The following is a 21,973-nucleotide window of genomic DNA, read 5'->3' as shown; positions in this document are numbered from 1 at the left end:
GACTTTCTTATGTTCTTCCTGCTATTGCCTCAGCTTGTGGTCAAACACCTTTGCTCTCACATTTTCCTCCCTGGCAAAAACAGATGAGCTCACTCGGGCTGGCAGCCTCGCTTTTGGCTGTTTACTAGGGCCGCACGATTCACTGGCCAACCTGGGCCTCCCTTTCCAAGAACGGGCGTTTTGTTTTGTTTCTTATCCATCGAAGCGTGTGTTGGATCTGCCTGGCTCAGTTACTCGCTGGAGATGCAGCCAGGAATTCTTCAGAGCAGGCCTTGGCTCAGAGCAGAAGCCTGAATGCGCTTGCTTTGTGCACCACCAAAACAGTTCCTCGATTTGTCAACTTCCCAGTGAAATAGTGGCATTGTAGAGCTGAGTCCTTGTAGACTTTCTAGCTTCATCTTGACTTCTGAGATCACTGAGAAGAATCTCTGCTTTTTTGAACCCTCAGCATGTAATCTCTTGCACATCTGAGTCCTGGGTGTGAATTCCAACCCCAGAGGGTGATTTTCCATTGTAACTGATTTTAAAAATGAAGCCTCCATGGTAATTGTAGGCTCTGAACTTTATGGTCTTGCTGGGAGGGGAGTGTCTTTAGACAGCAATGTATTGTTGTGGGTTTGGAGAGGGCCAGTCTGGATGATGCCCAGAGTTCCCTTCTGATTCTCAGGGTCCTGTGCCCAGTGAGAGTTAGAATCTAATTTTTGTTGTTTAGTCGTTTAGTTGTGTCCGACTCTTCGTGACCCCCTGGACCAAAGCACACCAGGCACTCCTGTCCTCCACTGCCTCCCACAGTTTGGTCAAACTCATGTTAGTAGCTTCGAGAACACTGTCCAGCCATCTCGTCCTCTGTCATCCCCTTCTCCTTGTGCCCTCCATCTTTCCCAACATCAGGGTCTTTTCCAAGGAGTCTTCTCTTCTCATGAGGTGGCCAAAGTCTTGGAGCCTCAGCTTCAGGATCTGTCCTTCCAGTGAGCACTCAGGGCTGATTTCCTTCAGAATGGAAGGTCTGATCTTCTTGCAGTCCATGGGACTCTCAAGAGTCTCCTCCAGCACCAGAATTCAAAAGCATCAATTCTTTGGTGATCAGCCTTCTTTATGGTCCAGCTCTCACTTCCATACATCACTACTGGGAAAACCAGAGCTTGAACTATACGGACCTTTGCTGGCAAGGTGAAGTCTCTATAGAAGGTTCTATTGCTGAAGTGGTCAGACAAGTTTCTTTGTGAGACAATGACCTCAGCTGGCTACTCAAAGGTTCTCATCAGCATCCCCAAAGTATGGGAAAGGTTGTAAGATCTACCATGAAGTGATGGGGCTCTCCAGACTAATGAGTGGGCCATTCCTCTACCCCTCACCTCCTGCCAGATAGGAGAAGAAGTTTTAGGTTTTAGCCGAGCTGGATGCTGGAGACACAGAGACCTGCTTGCTTTGTGCTGGATCCAAAACTGTGACTAACGCAGAAGCCAGATCTGTTGGGATGATAAACATCTGAGCCTTATGCTCAGCTTGTAAATAAAGCCATATATCCTAAAGACACCTCAGTCTCCACTGACCCTCATTCCAAGGAAACTGAACCCTAGGTAAACGTCTGGAACCCCTGGAGTCTCCCATTGCTTGGAGACTGGGGTGGTGTGTAACAGGAGATTACTTCAGCCGTGAGTTGCACAATTAACCTTTCTTTTCTCCTGGCAGTCTGCTGGCATTCCATGCTTTAAAACTCCTTCAACATTCCTGGCATGTTAAAGCAAAGATAGGTTTGCCAACCTTGATTTGGAAAAAGAAAGAAAGAAAAGGAAATCTATACGTGTGCAGTTTTGCATTTTAAACCCATGTCAATCAAAGCACCGCCATGACTGCGGGGATATAACAGAGCCTGCTTCTGAAGTCCAGATGCTGAACACATTTCTGCCATGTTTTTGTGGTTGAAAACGATTGTGTCTTTTTAATGCCTGCCTCAAATATGAAGTTGTTTTTATAATTAAAATAATGTTGCTTTTTGGAATGGCTGCAATGGTTTTCATTGTTAAATAACTTTAAGGCATTCGATGGGAAGTAATTCATGAATGGAATATATAAGTTGAAGATCATGGAGGAGAACACTATCAATGTTCAGACAGCAGTCACGAAATTAAAAGACGCCTGCTTCTTTGGAGAAAAGCGATGACAAACCTAGACAGCATCTCAAAAAGCAGAGACATCACCTTGCCAACAAAGGTCCGTATAGTTAAAGCTCTGGTTTTCCCAGTAGTGATGTATGGAAGTGATAGCTGGACCATAAAGAAGGCTGATCGCTGAAGAATGGATGCTTTTGAATTCTGATGCTGGAGGAGACTCTTGAGAGTCCCATGGAATGCAAGAAGATCAAACCGATTCATTCTTGAGGAAATCAGCCCTGAGTGCTCACTGGAAGGACAGATCCTGAAGCTGAGGCTCCAAGACTTTGGCCACCTCATGAGAAGAGAAGATTCCCTGGAAAAGACCCTGATGCTGGGAAAGATGGAGGGCACAAGGAGAAGGGGACGGCAGAGGACGAGATGGTGGGACAATGTTCTCGAAGCTACCAGCATGAGTTTGACCAAACTGCGGGAGGCAGTGGAAGACAGGAGTGCCTGGCGTGCTCTGGTCCAGGGGGTCACGAAGAGGCGGACATGACTAAACAACTAAACAACAAAGATCCCTCCCTCCTCACAGAGCCCTGTAGCTGGATCAGGCTATGAGGGATCCAAAGAGAAAAGAGGTCAATTGCTCCTATGCTTCCACCAGCTTCTCAACGACTAAACAACAACAACAAAGGCAGGTTAGATCTGCCAGAGACTGTTTTGCAGTGATTTCTGCATTGCAGGGATTTCCGCATTGCACTAGATTCCCCTTCGATTCCCCTTCTACCATTCTGATTCCATGATCCCAAGTTGAGAAAAACATCCCCATGAATCAAGCGGCGAAAAGGCTGGAGACAGATTGCACGATGGAGGCAGGAGACAACAGAGAAACCCCATGCCCCTAGGGCCAAGAGGATAGCATGGACAGCTTTTCCTTCAGAGCTGCTCCCTCTTATTCATAAACGTTCTGCTATGTAGAAAGCCATGTATAAAGTGGTACATTGCATTTTCAAAGAGGTGGGAGAGAATTCTTTGAGAAAGCATTCTTTGGGGTAGTTTGATCCACTGATGGGACCCAGTTTGGCTTAAAAATTAATCAAATCCTGTTCAGCTTAATTGAGTTTTGGGAAGCCAAGCCCATTGCACAACCATCTCTCCCCCGATATGGGGATCTATGTAACAGCCAATAAAATGCCGTGCACTTAAACTAAATATTATTGCTGTGTCCAAACAATGGGCTGCAATAAGGAGGCTGGACAATGCAGACCATCTCTTGAAGCTGTTTATGAAAAGCTTTATTGGGATTTATTCTTAGACTCCCATTGTACTCATAATATCAACTTTCTTCCTTTCTTTCCCAAATTTGCATTTTGGTGCCTCTTTTTGAGCAGAGAGCTGCATTGCAATGTGTGAAATCCAAAACAGAATTGTACTCTGACCTGTGCATTAACCCGGGAGGTACAAATTGGGACAGTTTGCTTTGCAATGAGGAGCAAATGACCTTTTCTTCCTGCTGCAGACTGGATCTGGGGAGTTGTGCACACAGAGATGTGCTTTGCCACTGAACTATGGACCTTTCTCCAAACCCCCAGGCCTGTGTTGGATACAGTCTTGAAAGAACTGTGCACCAAGATTTGTGTTCTAATCCTCTCAAAATGTTTTCAGTCTCCCAGATGTAGAAAAACAACAACCCAGGCTGACAAGACATGTGTTTGCCCCCAAATTCTGTTCATGCGTGGCTCTTTTCTCCCCCAGAAGGGGCCCTAGAATGTCTGCTGTATTTCTGTTAGTAAGGAGACAGTCCCGCAGATTTTTCTCTGTGTACGGTTTCACTTTGCATTTAATTTCATGAGATCTTTTAAAGGCCTCTCAGCAGAGGAGGAAATGGAACTGTATCCCGTGTTTTTGTGGACCGTCCAAAGTATATTGAGGGGTTCCAATGGAAACAAACATGAAAGGCGCAGGAACGTAACAGAGGGTTTGGGCTTTATCGTTCCGAACTCCAGGAAAATGGCAAGAATTATTTGTTACTGTCTTCCACAGAGCAGTTCTTGGGCCATGAGGGTTGCATCTGGACTGTATGCAAAAACGGTTTACTGGGTTTGGGAACAGAGGGAATGCATCTTAGCAGTGGCCAAACTCACTGCAGTTTTTAAAACTGAGATTCCATCGTCATCATCATCTGATTTTGCATACCACTCTTCATCCAAAGATCTTAGGGTGGTAAAGGTAAAGGGAACTCTGACCGTTAGGTCCAGTCGCGGACGACTCTGGGGTTGCGGTGCTCATCTTGCTTTATTGGCCGAGGGAGCCGGCGTAGTACAGTTTCCAGGTCATGTGGCCATCATGACTAAGCCACTTCTGGCGAACCAGAGCAGCGCACGGAAACGCCGTTTACCTTCCCACCAGAGCAGTACCTATTTATCTACTTGCACTTTGAGGTGCTTTCGAACTGCTAGGTTGGCAGGAGCAGGGACCAAGCAACGGGAGCTCACCCTGTCACTGGGATTCAAACCACCAACCTTCTGATCGGCAAGCCCTAGGCTCTGTGGCTTAGACCACAGTGCCACAGTCTAAAAATACAAAATGAACATTGCAAGGGGGTGGATTGGATGACCTTTGGGTACCTTCCAACTCTACCATTCTATGATTCTATTTAGACACTGTGGGGAAAGTAGCAACTTTTTTTTGCGCGCTCTCTCTCTCTCTCTCTCCCTGTGTGAGATCATTCCAGGAAGGCGGATCAACGTGACTGGAGGGATTGATCCAAATGTGACAATGAGCCTGGAAAGGTTCTGGGTAGCCCAGTTTAAAAGGATGTGGACAAGCTGGAAAGTGTGTAGAGGAGGGCAACCAAGAGGACCAAGGGTCTGGATACTAAGCCTTATGAGGAATGGTTGAAGGAGTTGGGTAAGAGGATACTGAGATAAGATATGAGAGCCATCTTCAAATATCTCAAGGGCTATCACATGGAAGATGGAGCAAGCTTGTTTTCTCCTGCTTTGGAGGGTAGGACTCGAACCCATGGCTTCAAGATTCAAGAAAGGAGATTCCAACTAAATATCAGGAGGAACTTTCTAATAGTAAGAGCTGTTTGACAGTGGAACAGACTCCCTTGGGAGGTTGTGGGCTGTCCTTCCCTTGAGGATTCCAAGCAGAGGTTCTATGATTTGCTGGAAGTTAAGAGCCTATTAACCCTTTAAGAGCCTTAAAGCCCTAAACGGCCTCGGCCCAGTATGCCTGAAGGAGCATCTCCACCCCCATCGTTCTGCCCGGACACTGAGGTCCAGCTCAGGTCTCTCCATGGTTGCTGAATTGCAACTTATTACCAAACCTAAAACCATGGAGAGACCTGGTCTGAACAAAGACATTGGATTCTTATCTCATTATACATGACAAAGCCATTTTTCACCTTCTCACCCCTTGCTTTTTCCTGTAAGACCTATTGCAGTCATTAAGAGTCGTCAACAGGCTCATCACAGCTATCTGCCAATCACCCATTCCCACCACCCTTCTGAGTAATACCCCTCCCCACCTTCTCACTATATAGAAGGGTCTGGTGACTTCTGTTTCGGTGTATCTGAAGAAGTGTGCATGCACACGAAAGCTCATACCTAGAACTAACTTAGTTGGTCTTTAAGGTGCTACTGGAAGGAATTTTTTGTTTTGACTATGGCAGACCAACACGGCTACCTATCTGTAATTGGCAGAGAGAGACAGAGAGAGAGAGAGCGAGAGAGAGGGAGAGAAGACCTGAAATACAGGCCAAAACTGTATCAATACAGGACGTAGCATTTAAATTGAAGTTTGGGACAATCCGACGAAGAACTCATGGAGCGTACATTTCTTTCTGGCTATCTGCCTGAAATCCAAATGCATCCACATTTCAACTGATTAAACTTGCATATTTCGGATTTCTCGCAGAGTTTTGTTTTGCTGCGGCGGAGAACCTCAGCAGCCCTGCTCACTATTTTCTCATGGTTCTGGGTCACGTATGTAAGCTCCTCAGGCAGGTGGCTTGTTCTTCTTCAGTCAACGGCCTGTTGCAGCTCTCTCCTGGCTGCCTGTCAAGAGTGGTTTTGAGTCCAGCCGGCTTAAGCTATGCAGCCTGCGTTATCTTTGGAGGGTCAAACCACACGGTCCCAATAAATCGGTCTCTGAATCACTATGGGAGACATTTCATGTTTCTTGGGCTTTTGCCAGCTGCTCTTTCCTTCCCAGCCGGAGGGTTTTTTTAGCCTGGAGTGTCGTTGGATTAGGCAAGAACTGTTAAATGTGCTCCATCGTCACAGCTGAGAGCCTCTCTCAAGCCCCTTGCAGGCAGAGGATATTAAAAACTTGCCTGGTTCCAAGTAGCATAAATCACCGAACTTCAGCTTCCTGTTTTGCAAGGTTACGGGTGAATCATGGGAATTTTGGCACAGAATCTGCCTTGGTGGCCCCGTATGATGACCTCTGTCAGGAAAGAGACAGGGGAATTGTGCCCTTGTTCATTCGCCTTGACCTCTCAACTGCTTTCAATACCATTTATCATCACATCCATCTGGAGTGACTGTCCGATTTGGGGGTGGGTGGCGCTGCTTTGTGGTGGTCCTGGTCCTACTTGGATGGTCGTTTCCAGAGGGTGATGCTTGGGGAGTGCTCTTTGGCGTGATGGAGCCTTCAATGTGGGGTTCCTCAAGGCTCAATCCCATCCCCTATGTTATTTTGAGTGCAACTTTCTCCCAATTGAAGTGCAGAGTGTTTGAGGACCAGGACATTCACGGGGAAACCAAAATGCTTGTTTACAAAGCTATTGTACTTCCAACTTTACTGTATGATTGTGAAACATGGACCACTTATAAACGCCTTCTCTAACACCTTGAAAGATTCCATCAAAGGCATCTCTGAAAAATCTTACAAATCACTTGGGAAGACAGGTGAACTAATACCAGTGTAGTGGAAGAAGCAAAGATCACCAGTGTCGAAGCAAGGACTCTTCAACATCAACTTCGTTGGACTGGTCATGTGGTGCGGATGCCTGATGATCGTCTTCCTAAGCAACTACTCTAGTCCGAACGTAAAAACGGAAAGCATAATGCTGGTGGTCAACAAAAGAGGTTTAAAGACTGTCTCAAGGCAAATCTTAAAAAATGTAGTAAAAAAAAATTGGGAAACACTTGCCTGCGAGTGCTCCAGTTGGAGAGCAGCCTCTACCAAAGATGTCATGGGCTTTGAAGACACTCCAACTCAGGACGCAAGGGAGAAACATGCTAAGAGGAAGGCACGCTTGGCAAACCCTCACCGTGATCAACTCCCACCCAGAAACCTATGTCCCCACTGTGGAAAGATGTGTGGATCTAGAATTGGCCTCCGCAGTTACTTATGGATTCACTGTGAAAACCGTGTTTATGGAAGACAATCTTACTTGGCTATGAGTGATCGCCAAAGAAGAAGAAGAAGAAGACATGAAACCTCTGGGTGGGGTCATCCAAGGTTTCAAGTACGTTGTCAGCAGTATCCTGATGACACTCCACTCTATTTCTCTACATCTGCAGGTGCGGCAGTGGCAGTGCTGGACCAGTGTCTTGCCTCGGTAATGGACTGGATGAGAGCCAACAAACTGAAACTCAATCCAGATAAGACTGTGAGTGGGTGGTTCCCTAAACCGGAAGACTGGAAGGTTGCCTGATCTTTATGGAGTTAAGGTTCAATGTGTTACTATTAGCATATAAATGGGTCAGTGTGTCTGGCTGTTAACCAGAAGGTTCATGGTCTGAGTCCAACTAGGAACGGCTGTGGGCAGGATTCCTTCATTGCAGGGGGTTGGACTAGATGTCCCCTGAGGTCCCTTCCAACTCTACAATTCTATGAAAAGGTGTAAGTGTGGAGGAGCCCATACTGCTCCTGAACAAAGAGGACCTATATTTGCTCCTTGCATATGAAGGCTCCTAGATCCCTTCCCTCTTCACCGAGCCCAGTGGTTGGATCAGGCCCATGTGGTCCAGCATCCTGTTCTCACAGTGGCTAAATTCCCCGAACAGCATAGGAATGCAGGTAGACTACCTCTGAACCTGGAGGCTCCACAGGAAGTTCGGAAGACCTCACCCCCTGCAGATGAACTAGGCCAAAGGGGCCAGATCTCAGGCAGCATCCTGCTGTAATAGTGGCTGACCAGATGGGAGAAGCTGGCAAGCCGGACCTGAGAGCAACACCTCTGTCCTCACTTGTCCCGGGAACTGGCATTCGGAGGCATCACTGCTTCCGTCCGTGGAATGAAAATGTAGCCATCACTGGTCCAGCAAGCCCTCCTGTCATTCATCTCTGCAGGCAGTAAAAGATTTGGCACCTACACAGCAACCCGAGAGTCAGAGTAAAGTTGATGGACTCAGAGGCGAGAGGCGTCGCCGCTAAGAGATCTCCGCTGTTAATGCTTCAGATTTAACTAGCCAGCCAAAATAAGGTCAGCCTAATTAGCCAGTGATTCATCGCCCTGTTCTTCCTCTAGGAATTGTGGAGCTTTATATTCCAGGCACATTTCAATTTCATCCTCCACCCAGGGAGAAAGATTTCTACCGTGGGTGGGAAGGCAGATGTCAGCATAGATGATCCCCAACCACCTTCTGCAAGGACAAGAGTCCAGGATCCGTCCATCCATCATAACAATTGCCATGTTTTCCCCCCGCCCATTCAGAGAAAAATTAACAAAAATTTGACATTATGACAGCCCCTCCTTGGAAATGAAATGCCTTCTTTGTTCTGATCGGAATCAGATGTGGCAAAAGGGGCTTTGGAGTGCAGCAAGGCCACACATGAAATCTTAGATTCATGGAATTGGACAGTTGGAAGGGACTCGAATGGAGGTTCTTAGAAGCTTCCAAGGATGAAGAGGCCACAACCTTCTGAGGAGTCCATTCCAACGTCAAACAAATCTGACCTTCAGAAAGTTCTTCTTGATGTTTAGTCTGGAATCGCCTTCCTTGCAACTTGAATCCATTGGTTAGGGTCCTGCTCTCCAAAGCAGAATCAAACAAACTTGCTCTACCTTCCATGGAACACCTTCAGATATTTGAAGATGACTATTGTACAGTTGTTGTTGTTGTTTAGTCGTTTAGTCGTGTCCAACTCTTCGTGACCCCATGGATCAGAGCACGCCAGGCACTCCTGTCTTCCACTGCCTCCCGCAGTTTGGTCAAACTCATGCTGGTAGCTTCAAGAACACTGTCCAACCATCTCATCCTCCATCGTCCCCTTCTCCTTGGACCCTCCATCTTTCCCAACATCAGGGTCTTTTCCAGGGAGTCTTCTCTTCTCATGAGGTGGCCAAAGTCTTGGAGCCTCAGCTTCAGGATCTGTCCTTCCAGTGAGCACTCTGGGCTGATTTCCTTCAGAATGGAGAGGTTGGATCTTCTTGCAGTTCATGGGAGTCTCAAGAGTCTCCTCCAGCACCAGAATTCAAAAGCATCCATTTTTCAGCGATCAGCCTTCTTTATGGTCCAGCTCCCACTTCCATACATTACGACTGGGAAAACCAGAGCTTTAACTATATGGACCTTTGTTGGCAAGGTGATGTCTCTACTTTTTAAGATGCTGTCTAGGTTTGTCATTGCTAGCAGTACAGCAAAAATGATCTAGGGGTCTTGGTGGACCACAAACTGAACATCAGTCAACAGTGTGATGCAGCAGCAAAAAAGGCAAATGCTATTCTAGGCTGCATCAACAGAAGTCGAGTGTCCAGGTCAAGGGAAATCATATTTTTTAAAAAATAATTTTTTATTAATTTTCCAATTTTAAAACAAAATAAGAAACAAACATCAACAAACAAAAACATACAAACAAGTATAATTTCATATCCTCATTTTCATAAGCCTTCTTTCTCGGACTTCCCCATACCTCACCCTTTCTGCATCCTTATTTAACAGTTTTTCAGCAACCCTTTACTCCAATTAAATTGTAACTTATTTTCTTTCTCAGTTTCATCTTAATTCATCAAACAGTTTCAGCTGTAATTCTGCATCTTCCTTTCCCTTGACAAGGGAAGTCATAGTCCCACTCTATTCTGTCTTGGTCAGACCACACCTGGAATACTGTGTCCAGCTCTGGGCACCACAATTTAAGGAGGATGTTGACAAGTTGGAAGGTGGGCAGAGGAGGGTGACCAAGATGATCAAGGGTCTGGAAACCGAGCCTTGTGAGGAGTGGTTGAAGGAGCTGGATATGTTTAGCCTCAGAAAGAGGAGACTGAGAGTCATAGAATCCTAGAGTTGGAAGAGACCACAAGGGCCATCGAGTCCAACCCCCTGCCAAGCAGGAAACTGAGATATATTCCAATATATCAAGGGCTGTCACATAGAAGATGGAGCAATATTGTTTTCTCCTGCTCCGGAGGTTAGGATTTGAGCCTATGGCTTCAAGTTACAGTGGTGCCTCGCAAGACGAAAATAATCCGTTCCGCGAGTCTCTTCGTCTAGCGGTTTTTTCGTCTTGCGAAGCATCCCTATTTGCGGATTAGCGGATTAGTGCTATTAGCGGCTTAGCGGCTATTAGTGGCTTAGCGGCTTAGAAAAAGGGGGGGAGCGAAAAAACTCACAAGACTCGCAAGACGTTTTCATCTTGCAAAGCAAGCCCATAGGGAAATTCGTCTTGCGAAGCGCCTCGAAAAACGGAAAACCCTTTCGTCTAGCGGGTTTTCCGTCTTGCGAGGCATTCGTCTTGCGGGGCACCACTGTACAAGAATGGAGATTGCAACTAAACATCAGGAAGATCTTTCTGACAGTAAGAGCCTTTGGACAGTGGAACAGACTCCCTCGGTATGCTGGGCCCAAGGTTTAACCTGAGTAACGCGGTCCAGGTCCGGTCCCAAATCCGAGAGTTCCGCGAGGAGTCAGTCCGACAGGGCCAAGGCAGGACACGAGGCAGGAAAGCAGGCAAGGACAGGCACAGGGTCACAGGCAGGTTCCGGCAAACAGCAATGTTGCTCCCGCAACCTGGGGCAAGGTCCGACAGCCTTTTATCTCTGTCGGGGTAATGGCCGGTCCTGATCCTCCAGCAACTCACCTCCCTTTTTCGCCCAAAGGCGAGAACTCCTCCTGCAAGTACTCAGGTCTCTCCTTCTCTCAGACCTCAGTCTCTGCAGTTCAAGAGACGTTGGTGGGTGACTAGACCCAGAGGCCGCCTCAGCCTCTCCTGACCCAACCGGCAGTGGAACAGCTGTAAGTGAGGGCCCAGCTGGAGGCAAGGAGGGAATCCCCGCATCTGGAGCCAGGGCAGGCTCAGGCCCCGGACTCGGCCCAGCTGGTGCTTGTTGCAGGGGAACCTGTGCAGACTGGGGCTCTTCAGAATCAGGCCCCAGACTTGGTTCAGATGCAGCCTGAGGCATAGGATCCCGTGCAGACTGAGACTCCTCCGGCTCTGAGTTCGAGTCCGAGTCCCAGGCCATCACACTCAGGAGGTTTTGGACTTTCCTTCCTTGGAGATTTTTAAGCAGAGGTTGGATGGCCACTTGTCATTGATGCTTTTAGTTGAGATTCCAGCATTGCAGGGGGCTGGGATGGATGACCTTTGGGGGTCCCTCCCAACTCTCCAGTTCTAGGATTCTATGACTTTCTTATGTTCTTCCTGCTCTTGCCTCAGCTTGTGGTCAAACACCTTTGCTCTCACATTTTCCTCCCTGGCAAAAACAGATGAGCTCACTCGGGCTGGCAGCCTCGCTTTTGGCTGTTTACTAGGGCCGCTTGTCATGGATGCTTTTAGCTGAGATTCCAGCATTGCAGGGGGCTGGGATGGATGACCTTTGGGGGTCCCTTCCAACTCTGTGATTCTGTGATGCTATGGTGTGCACTCTGGTTATACAATCTGGGCTCCCCTTGGTGTCACACTCGCCAACGCGTTGACCACTGCTGCTCCAACACAACGAGCCAAACCCAACTGTGTCTCTCAGAAAGAGCCTTTGGAGAGAAACGCAGGCTGGGTCTGTGTGGGTGGATAGTCCCAGCTTGGCTCCCCTACAGCCTTCAGTCTTTTGGACGTTCTGGTGCCATGATCTGTCGTCCCGGAGGAGAAGCAATCACTCAGCATAAGCCGAGCAGACATTCTGGGAACGTGCTCCGGTGGCCTCTGCCCAACCCACAAACCCAGAGACGGAGCCCAAAGTCTCCCTGGGATTCTTCGCGGCCACCCACTAAACCTCGCTCGGCTCATTAGGCAGAGGATTGGGTTTGACACGTCTGCCCCTGGCCAAGGATTACTCACTGAGTGTTTGCTGTATGCCTTCGTCTTCCCATGGCTACACCCAAAAGGCCGGGAGGTGGCTTTTGCAAACCCACAAGAAGGTGGATCTTGGCCAGGGGGGTAACGGCCTGGAAACAGCAGAGCCAGAGATCCAGGGAGATCTAGCACTGGCATTGTGCACACTTAGTGAAATGTTCTCGGAGTCGAGAGTGGATTTCATGCTCTTTACTCAGCTCATAGTGGTGAGGAGGAATGGAAGTTCCCCCTGAATGTCTGCTTTATATACATTATTTACACAATGGGCCCCACGTGATTGGCTAATTCCAGGATTCTCCTGTAGGCCAATCAGGTTGTGGATTCACTTCCACCTGGAGCTGGATTGGGTGGCTCCTGTGGGCCAATCAGACTTCTGCATTCTGGGTCCTATTGTTTTAGGGCCAATCAGACTGCTGCATTCTGAATCCTATTGTTCTAGGACCAATCAGACTGCTGCATTCTGAATCCTATTGTTCTAGGACCAATCAGACTGCTGCATTCTGAATCCTATTGGTCTAGGACCAATCAGACTGCTGCATTCTGAATCCTATTGTTCTAGGACCAATCAGACTGCTGCATTCTGGGTCCTCTTGTTCTAGGACCAATCAGACTGCTGCATTCTGAATCCTCTTGTTCTAGGACCAATCAGACTGCTGCATTCTGAATCCTATTGTTCTAGGACCAATCAGACTGCTGCATTCTGAATCCTATTGTTCTAGGACCAATCAGACTGCTGCATTCTGAATCCTATTCAACTCAGTACATAACACTTAGATTCACAAATTGTAGAAATGAAAGGGACCCTAAGACTCATCTAGTCCATTTGATTGATAGACGAAGAGATACCACAGGGGAAAAATGATTTTTTCTATATGCAAGTACAGCTGCTAGAATAGTGATTGCTGCTAGGTGGAAGTCACAAAGTATACCCACAAAGGAGGAATGGATTTGTGAACTAAATGAATATTTAATCTTGGCAAAATTAACTGCTATAATAATAAACCGGTCGAATCAAAAATTAAAAAAGGAGTGGAAATGTTTTGATGAATATATGGCAAAATATTCCTCAAAAAAAGATACGCTAATATGCATAGATTCAAATGTGAAGTACTGGATGGAAGAAAAACTAGTAAGGAAAGATAATGAGAATATATAGATGATTTGAGAAGGTTGCAGAATGCAAAGATTATTGTAAATTGTATAACATGGAGGAAATCGAGTGGGGGTGGAGGGAGGTGGGAGGAGAAAAGAATAATATGATGGACTGAGGAAATAGAAATGTAAATGTATGGGGGGAAGGGGAGGCAATGGTGTTGGCTTTGGTACATCTGTATTGTAAAGTAATATGTGAAAACCAATAAAAAAGAAAAGTGGGGAAAAAGACTCATCTAGTCCCACTTCCTGAAATGCAGGATTCCTGTCCACATCCATCCCTGGCTGGACTCAAACCACCAACCCTCTGGTTGGTGCACAAGAGTCATGCAATAAGTAAGTAAGTAAGTAAGTAAGTAAGTAAGTAAGTAAGTAAATAAATAAATAAATAAATAAATGTAGCTGCTGCCAGTCCGTGCAGGCACTATTGTGTTAGATAGACCAGTGTTCAGACTCACAGTACAAAGCAGCTCCCTAAATTCCTACCAGCAACTTCTTGCTGTTTTTACCTGCGATAGGTGGTGGGGAGATGTGGGGTATTCCCCCCCCCCCAGTGGTCCTTACCTGCGAGGATGAAAACGCCCACGAGGATCAGGAAGACCAACAGGTAGAGCCCAACCACGGCGTATTTGAGAGCAGCCAGGGACCCCAGATGTCCACAGGGTCCCGAGGGCCTCTTCCTGGTCCCTGGACCTGTAAGAGCAAGGAAAGGGCTGGTCAGGTGGAGGCGGGCTGCTTCGCCCCAGTGTCCTTTTATTTAAAATGCATCTCTGGGTTATTTCTGGGGCATAGGAATTCATTCTCCACCCCCCCCCCTTCAAAATATAGTCGGGCCTCCCAGAAGGTCTGAGGGACAGTGGACCGGCCCCCTGCTGAAAAAGGTTGCTGACCCCTACTTTAGGCCAGGGGTCTAAGGGGACGTGGGTGGTGCTGTGGGTTAAACCACAGAGCCTAGGGCTTGCTGATCAAAAGGTCAGTGGTTTGATTCCCCGCGACTGGGTGAGCTCCCCTTGCTCGGTCCCTGCTCCTGCCAATCTAGCAGTTCAAAAGCACATCAAAGTGCAAGTAGATAAATAGGTACCACTCCGGCGGAAAGGTAAATGGCATTTCCATGTGCTGCTCTGGTTCACATGCTGGCCACATGATTTGGAAGCGAGATGAGCGCAGCAACCCTAGAGTTGGTCACGACTGGACCTAATGGTCAGGGGTACCTTTACCTTTAATTTAGCTTTAGGCAAACTAAGGCCCGGGGGGCGGATCTGGCCCAATCGCCTTCTAAATCCAGCCCCGGATGGTCCAGGAATCAGCGCGTTTTTACATGAGTACAATGTGTCCTTTTATTTAAAATGCACCTCTGGGTTATTTGTGGGGTCTGCCTGGTGTTTTTACATGAGTACAATGTGTCCTTTTATTTAAAATGCACCTCTGGGTTATTTGTGGGGCCTGCCTGGTGTTTTTACATGAGTAGAATGTGTGCTTTTATTTAAAATGCACCTCTGGGTTATTTGTGGGGCATAGGAATTCGTTTATTATATTTTTCAAAATATAGTCTGGCCCCCACAAGGTCTGAGGGACAGTGGACCGGCCCCCTGCTGAAAAGTTTGCTGACCCCTGCAAGTTTAGGCAGACACATAGATTCGGGAAGGGTCTGCAACATTCATCTAGTGCAACCCCCGAAAAGGAAACGTAACCCGAATTTGAATTCTTCACCCAGGGAGAGCCAGGACACAAGATGGCTCTGGAAGTTGGTAGTTCGACTCACCTTTCCCCAACTTGGCAGCTTTTTGGGACTGTAGGGTGTTGGGGTTGAGGTGGGGGGGGGGGCTGGCTGTACTTGCTGGGGGTGATGGGGAGGAAGGTCTATATGAGTGGTTCCCAACCTTTTTTTGGCCATGCCCCACCTAAGCATCTCTAAAATCCTGAAGCCCCCCCACTCCGTGACATATAATTCTTATTATTCAAAAAGTGAACTTGTATTCACGAGGAGGAAGCCAAAAGGCCATTAACTTGGTCTAACTCAGGGGTCAGCAAACTTTTTCAGCAGGGGGCTGGTCCACTGTCCCTCAGACCTTGTGGGGGGGGCGGACTATATTTTTTTGGGGGGGGGGAAATGAACGAATTCCTATGCCCCACAAATAACCCAGAGATGCATTTTAAACAAAAGGACACATTCTACTCATGTAAAAACATGCTGATTCCCGGACCATCCACAGGCCAGATTGAGAAGGTGTTTGGGCCGGATCCAGCCTCGGGCCTTAGTTTGCCTACCCATGGTCTAACTCATATTCAAATTGCCCCCCTTAAAAATCAAATTGCCCACCTGTGAGGCATGTGAGGAACCATGGGTCTAGACCCTCAGGCTGAGGCAGAAAGAAGAAGAAATTTGCTCACAAGGAAGAGCGTTCAACAAGAACTCTTGCAACACAAACACGCCCCCCAAGAGTAAAGAAATAAAATCTGGCCTGAGGAATTTCTCACAATTTAATTTGCCAAAAGGAAGAATCTCATGCTGAGCTCCTGAGCCAAGACTTGCCTTAGAATGCGACTCTGGGGCAACATCAACTTTAAAAATAGCCAGGGAATAAAATAAAGAAAGGAGAGACGAGTTTGGAACTGCTTGCAAAGACATCCAAGCCCCCAAAGACGAGGTTCGCAAATAATAATTTTCAGACATTTGCAGCTCAGAGGGATGTTGCAAGCAATTTTCTGCAATGTAGTAACTTTGCAGATTCATCCCGGAGAGGGATTTGCCAGCTTGGTGTAGTGGCTAGAGGGCTGGGATTAGGACTTGGGAGACACAGGTTCAAATCCTCACTCAGCCACGAAGCTCTCTGAATGGCCTGCAGGTCAATTTTCCGTCTGTCAGTCTTGGAGGAAAAGCAGGACGCTGGACCCTATTTTCTTGAAGGTTTTTAGACAGGTCAGATGGCCACCTGACAGGGCTCCTTTAGCTGCAACTCCTGCTTTGCAGGGGGTTGGACTAGAGGACCTTTGGGGTCCCCTCCAGCTCTACCTGGCTTGACACCTGGCAACACTCCAGCTCTACCTGGCGTGACACCTGGCTTGAGAGCAGTACATGTGAAAAGGATCTAGGAGTCTTGGTTGACCACAAACTTGACATGAGCCAACAGTGTGACACGGCAGCTAAAAAAGCCAATGCAATTCTGGGCTGCATCAAGAGGAGTATAGCATCTAGATCAAGGGAAGTAATAGAGCCACTGTATTCTGCTCTGGTCAGACCTCACCTGGAGTCCTGTGTCCAGTTCTGGGCACCACAGTTCAAGAAGGACACTGACAAACTGGAACGGGTCCAGAGGAGGGCAACCAAAATGGTCAAAGGCCTGGAAACGATGCCTTATGAGGAACGGCTAAGGGAGCTGGGCATGTTTAGCCTGGAGAAGAGGAGGTTAAGGGGTGATATGATAGCCATGTTCAAATATATAAAAGGATACAGATAGGTAGCCGTGTTGGTCTGCCATAGTGAAAACAAAACAAATTCCTTCCAGTAGCACCTTAAAGACCAACTAAGTCAGTTCTTGGTATGAGCTTTCGTGTGCATGCACACTTCTTCAGATACACTGCTTCAGATACACTTCAGATCCAGTGTATCTGAAGAAGTGTGCATGCACACGAAAGCTCATACCAAGAACTGACTTAGTTGGTCTTTAAGGTGCTACTGGAAGGAATATAAAAGGATGTCACATAGAGGAGGGAGAAAGGTTGTTTTCTGCTGCTCCAGAGAAGCGGACACGGAGCAATGGTTCCAAACTACAAGAAAAAAGATTCCACCTAAACATTAGGAAGAACTTCCTGACAGTAAGAGCTGTTTGACAGTGGAATTTGCTGCCAAGGAGTGTGGTGGAGTCTCCTTCTTTGGAGGTCTTTAAGCAGAGGCTTGACGACCATATGTCAGGAGTGCTCTGATGGTGTTTCCTGCTTGGCAGGGGGTTGGACTCGATGGCCCTTGTGGTCTCTTCCAACTCTAGGATTCTATGATTCTACATTCTATGACATGCACTGAGAATGCAGCTCTAGCAAAGGCTGGCCCACTGGGGTTTTGCAGGGCACTGCCCCACCTGCCTTGGTGTTAGCAACCACACCGCTGAGAGTTGGAGTTCACTCTTTACGAGCAAAACCACAGTCTGCACAGGAGTGTCAGGCCTAATTTGCACAGCAACTCATTGCCGGTAGCTCCTGCCCCCATGAAGCAGTTGCAGAGACTGAAGGTCCAAAAGCTGCACAAATCCTCTCTTCTCTAGGCTTCTCCCCAAGCAATCGGAGACTATTCCTTTTTTAAAAAAAATATTTAAATTTTATTAACATATAAAGCACATACATATTGTTGTTTGTTGTTTAATAGTTTAGTCGTGTCCGCCTCTTCGTGACCCCCTGGACCAGAGCACGCCAGGCATTCCTGTCCTCCACGGCCTCCCGCAGTTTGGTCAAACTCGTGCTGGTAGCTTCGAGAACACTGTCCCACCATCTCGTCCTCTGTCGCCCCCTTCTCCTTGTGCCCTCCATCTTTCCCAACATCAGGGTCTTTTCCAGGGAGTCTTCTCTTCTCATGAGGTGGCCAAAGTCTTGGAGCCTCAGCTTCAGGATCTGTCCTTCCAGTGAGCACTCAGGGCCGATTTCCCTCAGAATGGAGAGGTTTGATCTTCTTGCAATCCATGGGACTCTCAAGAGTCTCCTCCAGCACCAGAATTCAAAAGCATCCATTCTTCGGCGATCAGCCTTCTTTATGGTCCAGCTCTCACTTCCATTTCCAACAGAAGGTTTTCCCCTCTCTTCTTCTTCTGCACCCCCTAAATCTGTTCTGGGTCTTACCCAACCTTCTGAAACAGATTTCATGGGTGAGGTGCTTATAAGAGGAAGAAGAGGAGAGGTCCCCTTGTGCAAGCAGAAGTCATTCTGCTCATGCAGCTATTTCGTTAAGTACTGCCCTGTATGACTTATGCACCTGAGTAAATTTGGCCGGCAAATTTCGGGGTTTGGGAGGGGGGTGGGACCCCCCAAGCCAAATCTGCCCAGCCCTGTGATAGAAATTGCACAACTTCTCCACTTCGTTTAGTAGCAACCAAACTGCCATTCCCCAGGAGCAAAGCTTAATTTCCAGCACTTGTCATCAGTGAACAAAATTTAGTTCCTAATATCCCCTAAACTATGAGGTCATTTTTTTTTTTTTTTTAGAGTTTTAATATCTACAGAGTTATGAGCTACTTGCTGCAGAAGGGGTTTGCAGGTCGCAGCTGGACTCCTCATTGGGGATAAGCAGGTTGAAGCCTAATAGAAAAGGCGCTTCTCTCATTCTGGTTGCTGGGACATCATGTCAATGGAGGAAAGAGTTGAACAGGGGTGGGCAAGGAGACCCCCCTCCCCTCAGTTTGCCTCTATGGCTCAGCACAGAGGTGGCTGCAGAACAGCAGTAGGCCCAGGTGGTGTTTTGACAAACAGGCAGCAGTAACTAAGTCCGGAGAAGAACCTGAGTCCAGAGGTTGCCAAATGAGGTGAAAATTTGCCCTCTGGGAGAATCTCCCAGCTCTTGCCAGGAAGCCAGAACAGCAGCTGGAGAGGTGGGTTTGGAAATGGGCAGAGAAACAGCCCCCTCCTCGGCGCTGCCTTCAGGGTAGCAAGTCGGTCGCTGGTAGGGTTTGCAAAAGGGCTTTCCAGTGTATCAGAGAACTGCGGCTGGCCGGGCAGTTTTGCAGAAAGCCCCTGCAAAATGACCCCCAACCTTTTCCAGTGATTGTTTAGGGATCACTTTTAAAGGGCTTCCAAAGTCCTCAGATGATTATCCCTGTGAACCAAAATGGGGAAGGTTGCCCCCTATCTAAGGGGTGGTGCAAAAGAAGTTTTTTTACACGAGGTCAAGGCAAAAGACCCTTGGACGGTAAAGTCCAGTCCAAGGCGAGTATGGGGTTGTGGTGCTCATCTTGCTTTCAGGCTGAAGGAGCCGTCGTTTCTCTGCAAACAGCTTTCTGGGTCATGTGGCCAGCAGGACTAAACCTGTTATGTACTAAGCTTGGTGCAGATGACACAACCTTGATGGCAGAAAGTGAGGAGGAATTAAAGAACCTTTTAATGAGGGTGAAAGAGGAGAGCGCAAAATATGGTCTGAAGCTCAACATAAAAAAAAAAGAAAGATCATGGCCACTGGGCCCATCACCTCCTGGCAAATAGAAGGGGAAGAAATGGAGGCAGTGAGAGATTTTACTTTCTTGGGCTCCACGATCACTGCAGATGGTGACAGCAGTCACGAAATTAAAAGACTCCTGCTTCTTGGGAGAAAATGACAAACCTAGACAGCATCTTTAGAAGGTGTTTGGGCCGGATCCGGCCCCCAGGCCTTAGTTTGCCTACCCATGGTGAAGCTGAGGTTCCAATACTTTGGCCACCTCATGAGAAGAGAAGACTCCCTGGAAAAGACCCTGATGTTGGGAAAGATGGAGGGCAGAAGGAGAAGGGGACAACGGAGGACGAGATGGTGGGACAGTGTTCTCAAAGCTACCAGCATGAGTTTGACCAAACTGCGGGAGGCAGTGGAAGACAGGAGTGCCTGGTGTGCTCTGGCCCATGGGGTCATGAAGAGTCGGACATGACTAAACGACTCAACAAAAACACTAAGCTTGGATCCTAGAACAATAGGCAAGTAGGATCCTAGAATGCAACAACTGATTGGCCTGCAGGAGAAGACCAATCAGGCTCCAGGAGGGAAGCAGAATCAGCCAATCAGATGGGATTCATTGTGTAAATAACGTATATAAAAGCCTGAGGTTTGGAGGGAAAGTCAGTCACTGTTTTACAAGCTACAATAAAGAGCATGAAATCACTGCAGGACTCCGAGTATATTTTAAAACCACTTCTGGCACAACGGAACACCGTGATGGAAACCAGAGTGCATAGAAACACCGTTGACCTTCCTGCCACAGCGGTACCTATTTATCTACCTGCGCTGGTGTGCTTTCGAACTGCTAGGTTGGCAGGACCTGGGAAATAGCAACGGGAGCTCACCACCGTCGTGGGGATTCGAACCTCCAACCTCCCGATCGGCAATCCCAAGAGGCTCAGCGGTTTAGACCACAGTGCCACCTGCGTGAAGCATATCCTTTAACTATGGAACTCCCTCCCAGTGATGGCTACCAACCTGGATGGCCTTAAAAGAAGATTAGACAATTCATGGAGGAGGAGAGAGCTGTCGAAGGCCTTAGCCAGGATGGCCCCCAGTTGCTAAAGACAACAGGAGTGGAGAGTTGCTCTTGTTCTCACCAATATTTATTGGTGTTTCAAAAAGTTACAAGAATAAAAAAGAAAGAAAAAGAAAAACAGAGAATACAAAATACAAAAAAATAAAATAAAAACAATTAAAAACAAATCCATCTTTCCATATCTTATCTATCATTTGCTTGTTTCCTTGACCTCCTCGCACCTCCCTTTTTTGCATTCTAGTTCATTAGTTGTTTCAGCAAATCCTTTCCTTCTTTGTTTTTATCTTACTAATTTATCTTAATATATTGTAACTTTACATTCTGACCTGTTAACAATCCATTTTTACTTAATCCTTTATAACATTACTGCTAAAACCACATAGCTTCATTCCAGCATCCTTCAAACATTCCTTAATTTTACAATGTTTCTGTAGATAGACTTTAAATTTCTTCCAGTCTTCTTCTACCGACTCTTCTCCCTGGTCTCGGATTCTGCCAGTCATTTCCGCCAGTTCCATGTATTCCATCACCTTCATCTGCCATTCTTCCCGGGCGGGTAAATCTTGTGTGTGAGCTGCTCTTGTTCTCTTGCTCTGCTCACTGGTTTCTCACAGGCATCTTGTTGGCCACTGCAAGAAGAGGCTGCTGGTCTACATGAAGCACTGGCCGCATCCAGCAGACTCTCCTTATGCACTTATTTAGCCACAGGAAGAGAGGAAGCTCTTGTCCTCAGGGCTGCTTGCATCTGGTTGGCCAAAGGGAAAACAGATGCTCTCCCCATCCTCATTCAGCTCTATGGGAAGCTGGTGCCGGATGCTGCAGCCAGGTTGCTGAGCAGAGCAGCTGGACTCTCACCTTGTACCCCTGTCCTCAGGGAACTGCACCGGCTACTGGGCAGCTACTGCCCCATGTTCTTTATGTCCTTATGGACACACAAGGTGTCAATGCACAGATGCCTGGTTATCGTCTTCCAAAGCAACTACAGTCATACCTCGGGTTGAATGTGCTTCAGTTTGAGCATTTTCAAGTCACGCTTTGCAGCAACCCGGAAGTAACGGAGCACATTACTTCCAGGTTTTGCTACTCGTGCATGCGCAGATGCTCAAAATGATGTCACGCGCATGCACAGAAGCTGCAAAATGCGACCCGCGCACGCACAGTCGTGTTTTACGTTCTATTCAGGATGCGAACGGGGCTCCGGAACGGATCCCGTTCGCATCCCGAGGTACCACTATTCTCTATTCCTAACTTAAAAATGGAAAGCGTAACACT

At 47.4% G+C, this 21,973-nt stretch overlaps 1 protein-coding gene across 1 annotated transcript in view; it reads right to left on the bottom strand.

Moving 5' to 3' along the window:
* Positions 1 to 21,973, bottom strand: part of SCARA5 (scavenger receptor class A member 5) — a 112,474-nt gene that overhangs the window by 64,976 nt on the left and 25,525 nt on the right. The window contains exon 3 of the mRNA XM_081854825.1: positions 14,061 to 14,189. Within this exon, the coding sequence (XP_081710951.1) occupies positions 14,061 to 14,189 (129 nt within the window). The remainder of the gene's footprint in view (positions 1 to 14,060; positions 14,190 to 21,973) is intronic.

The sequence above is a fragment of the Podarcis erhardii genome, assembly GCF_964252035.2.
Source record: "Podarcis erhardii genome assembly, chromosome: 3".
In the NCBI taxonomy this organism is placed as follows: Eukaryota; Metazoa; Chordata; class Lepidosauria; order Squamata; family Lacertidae; genus Podarcis; species Podarcis erhardii.
This window is presented reverse-complemented; position numbering and strand designations above follow the sequence as displayed.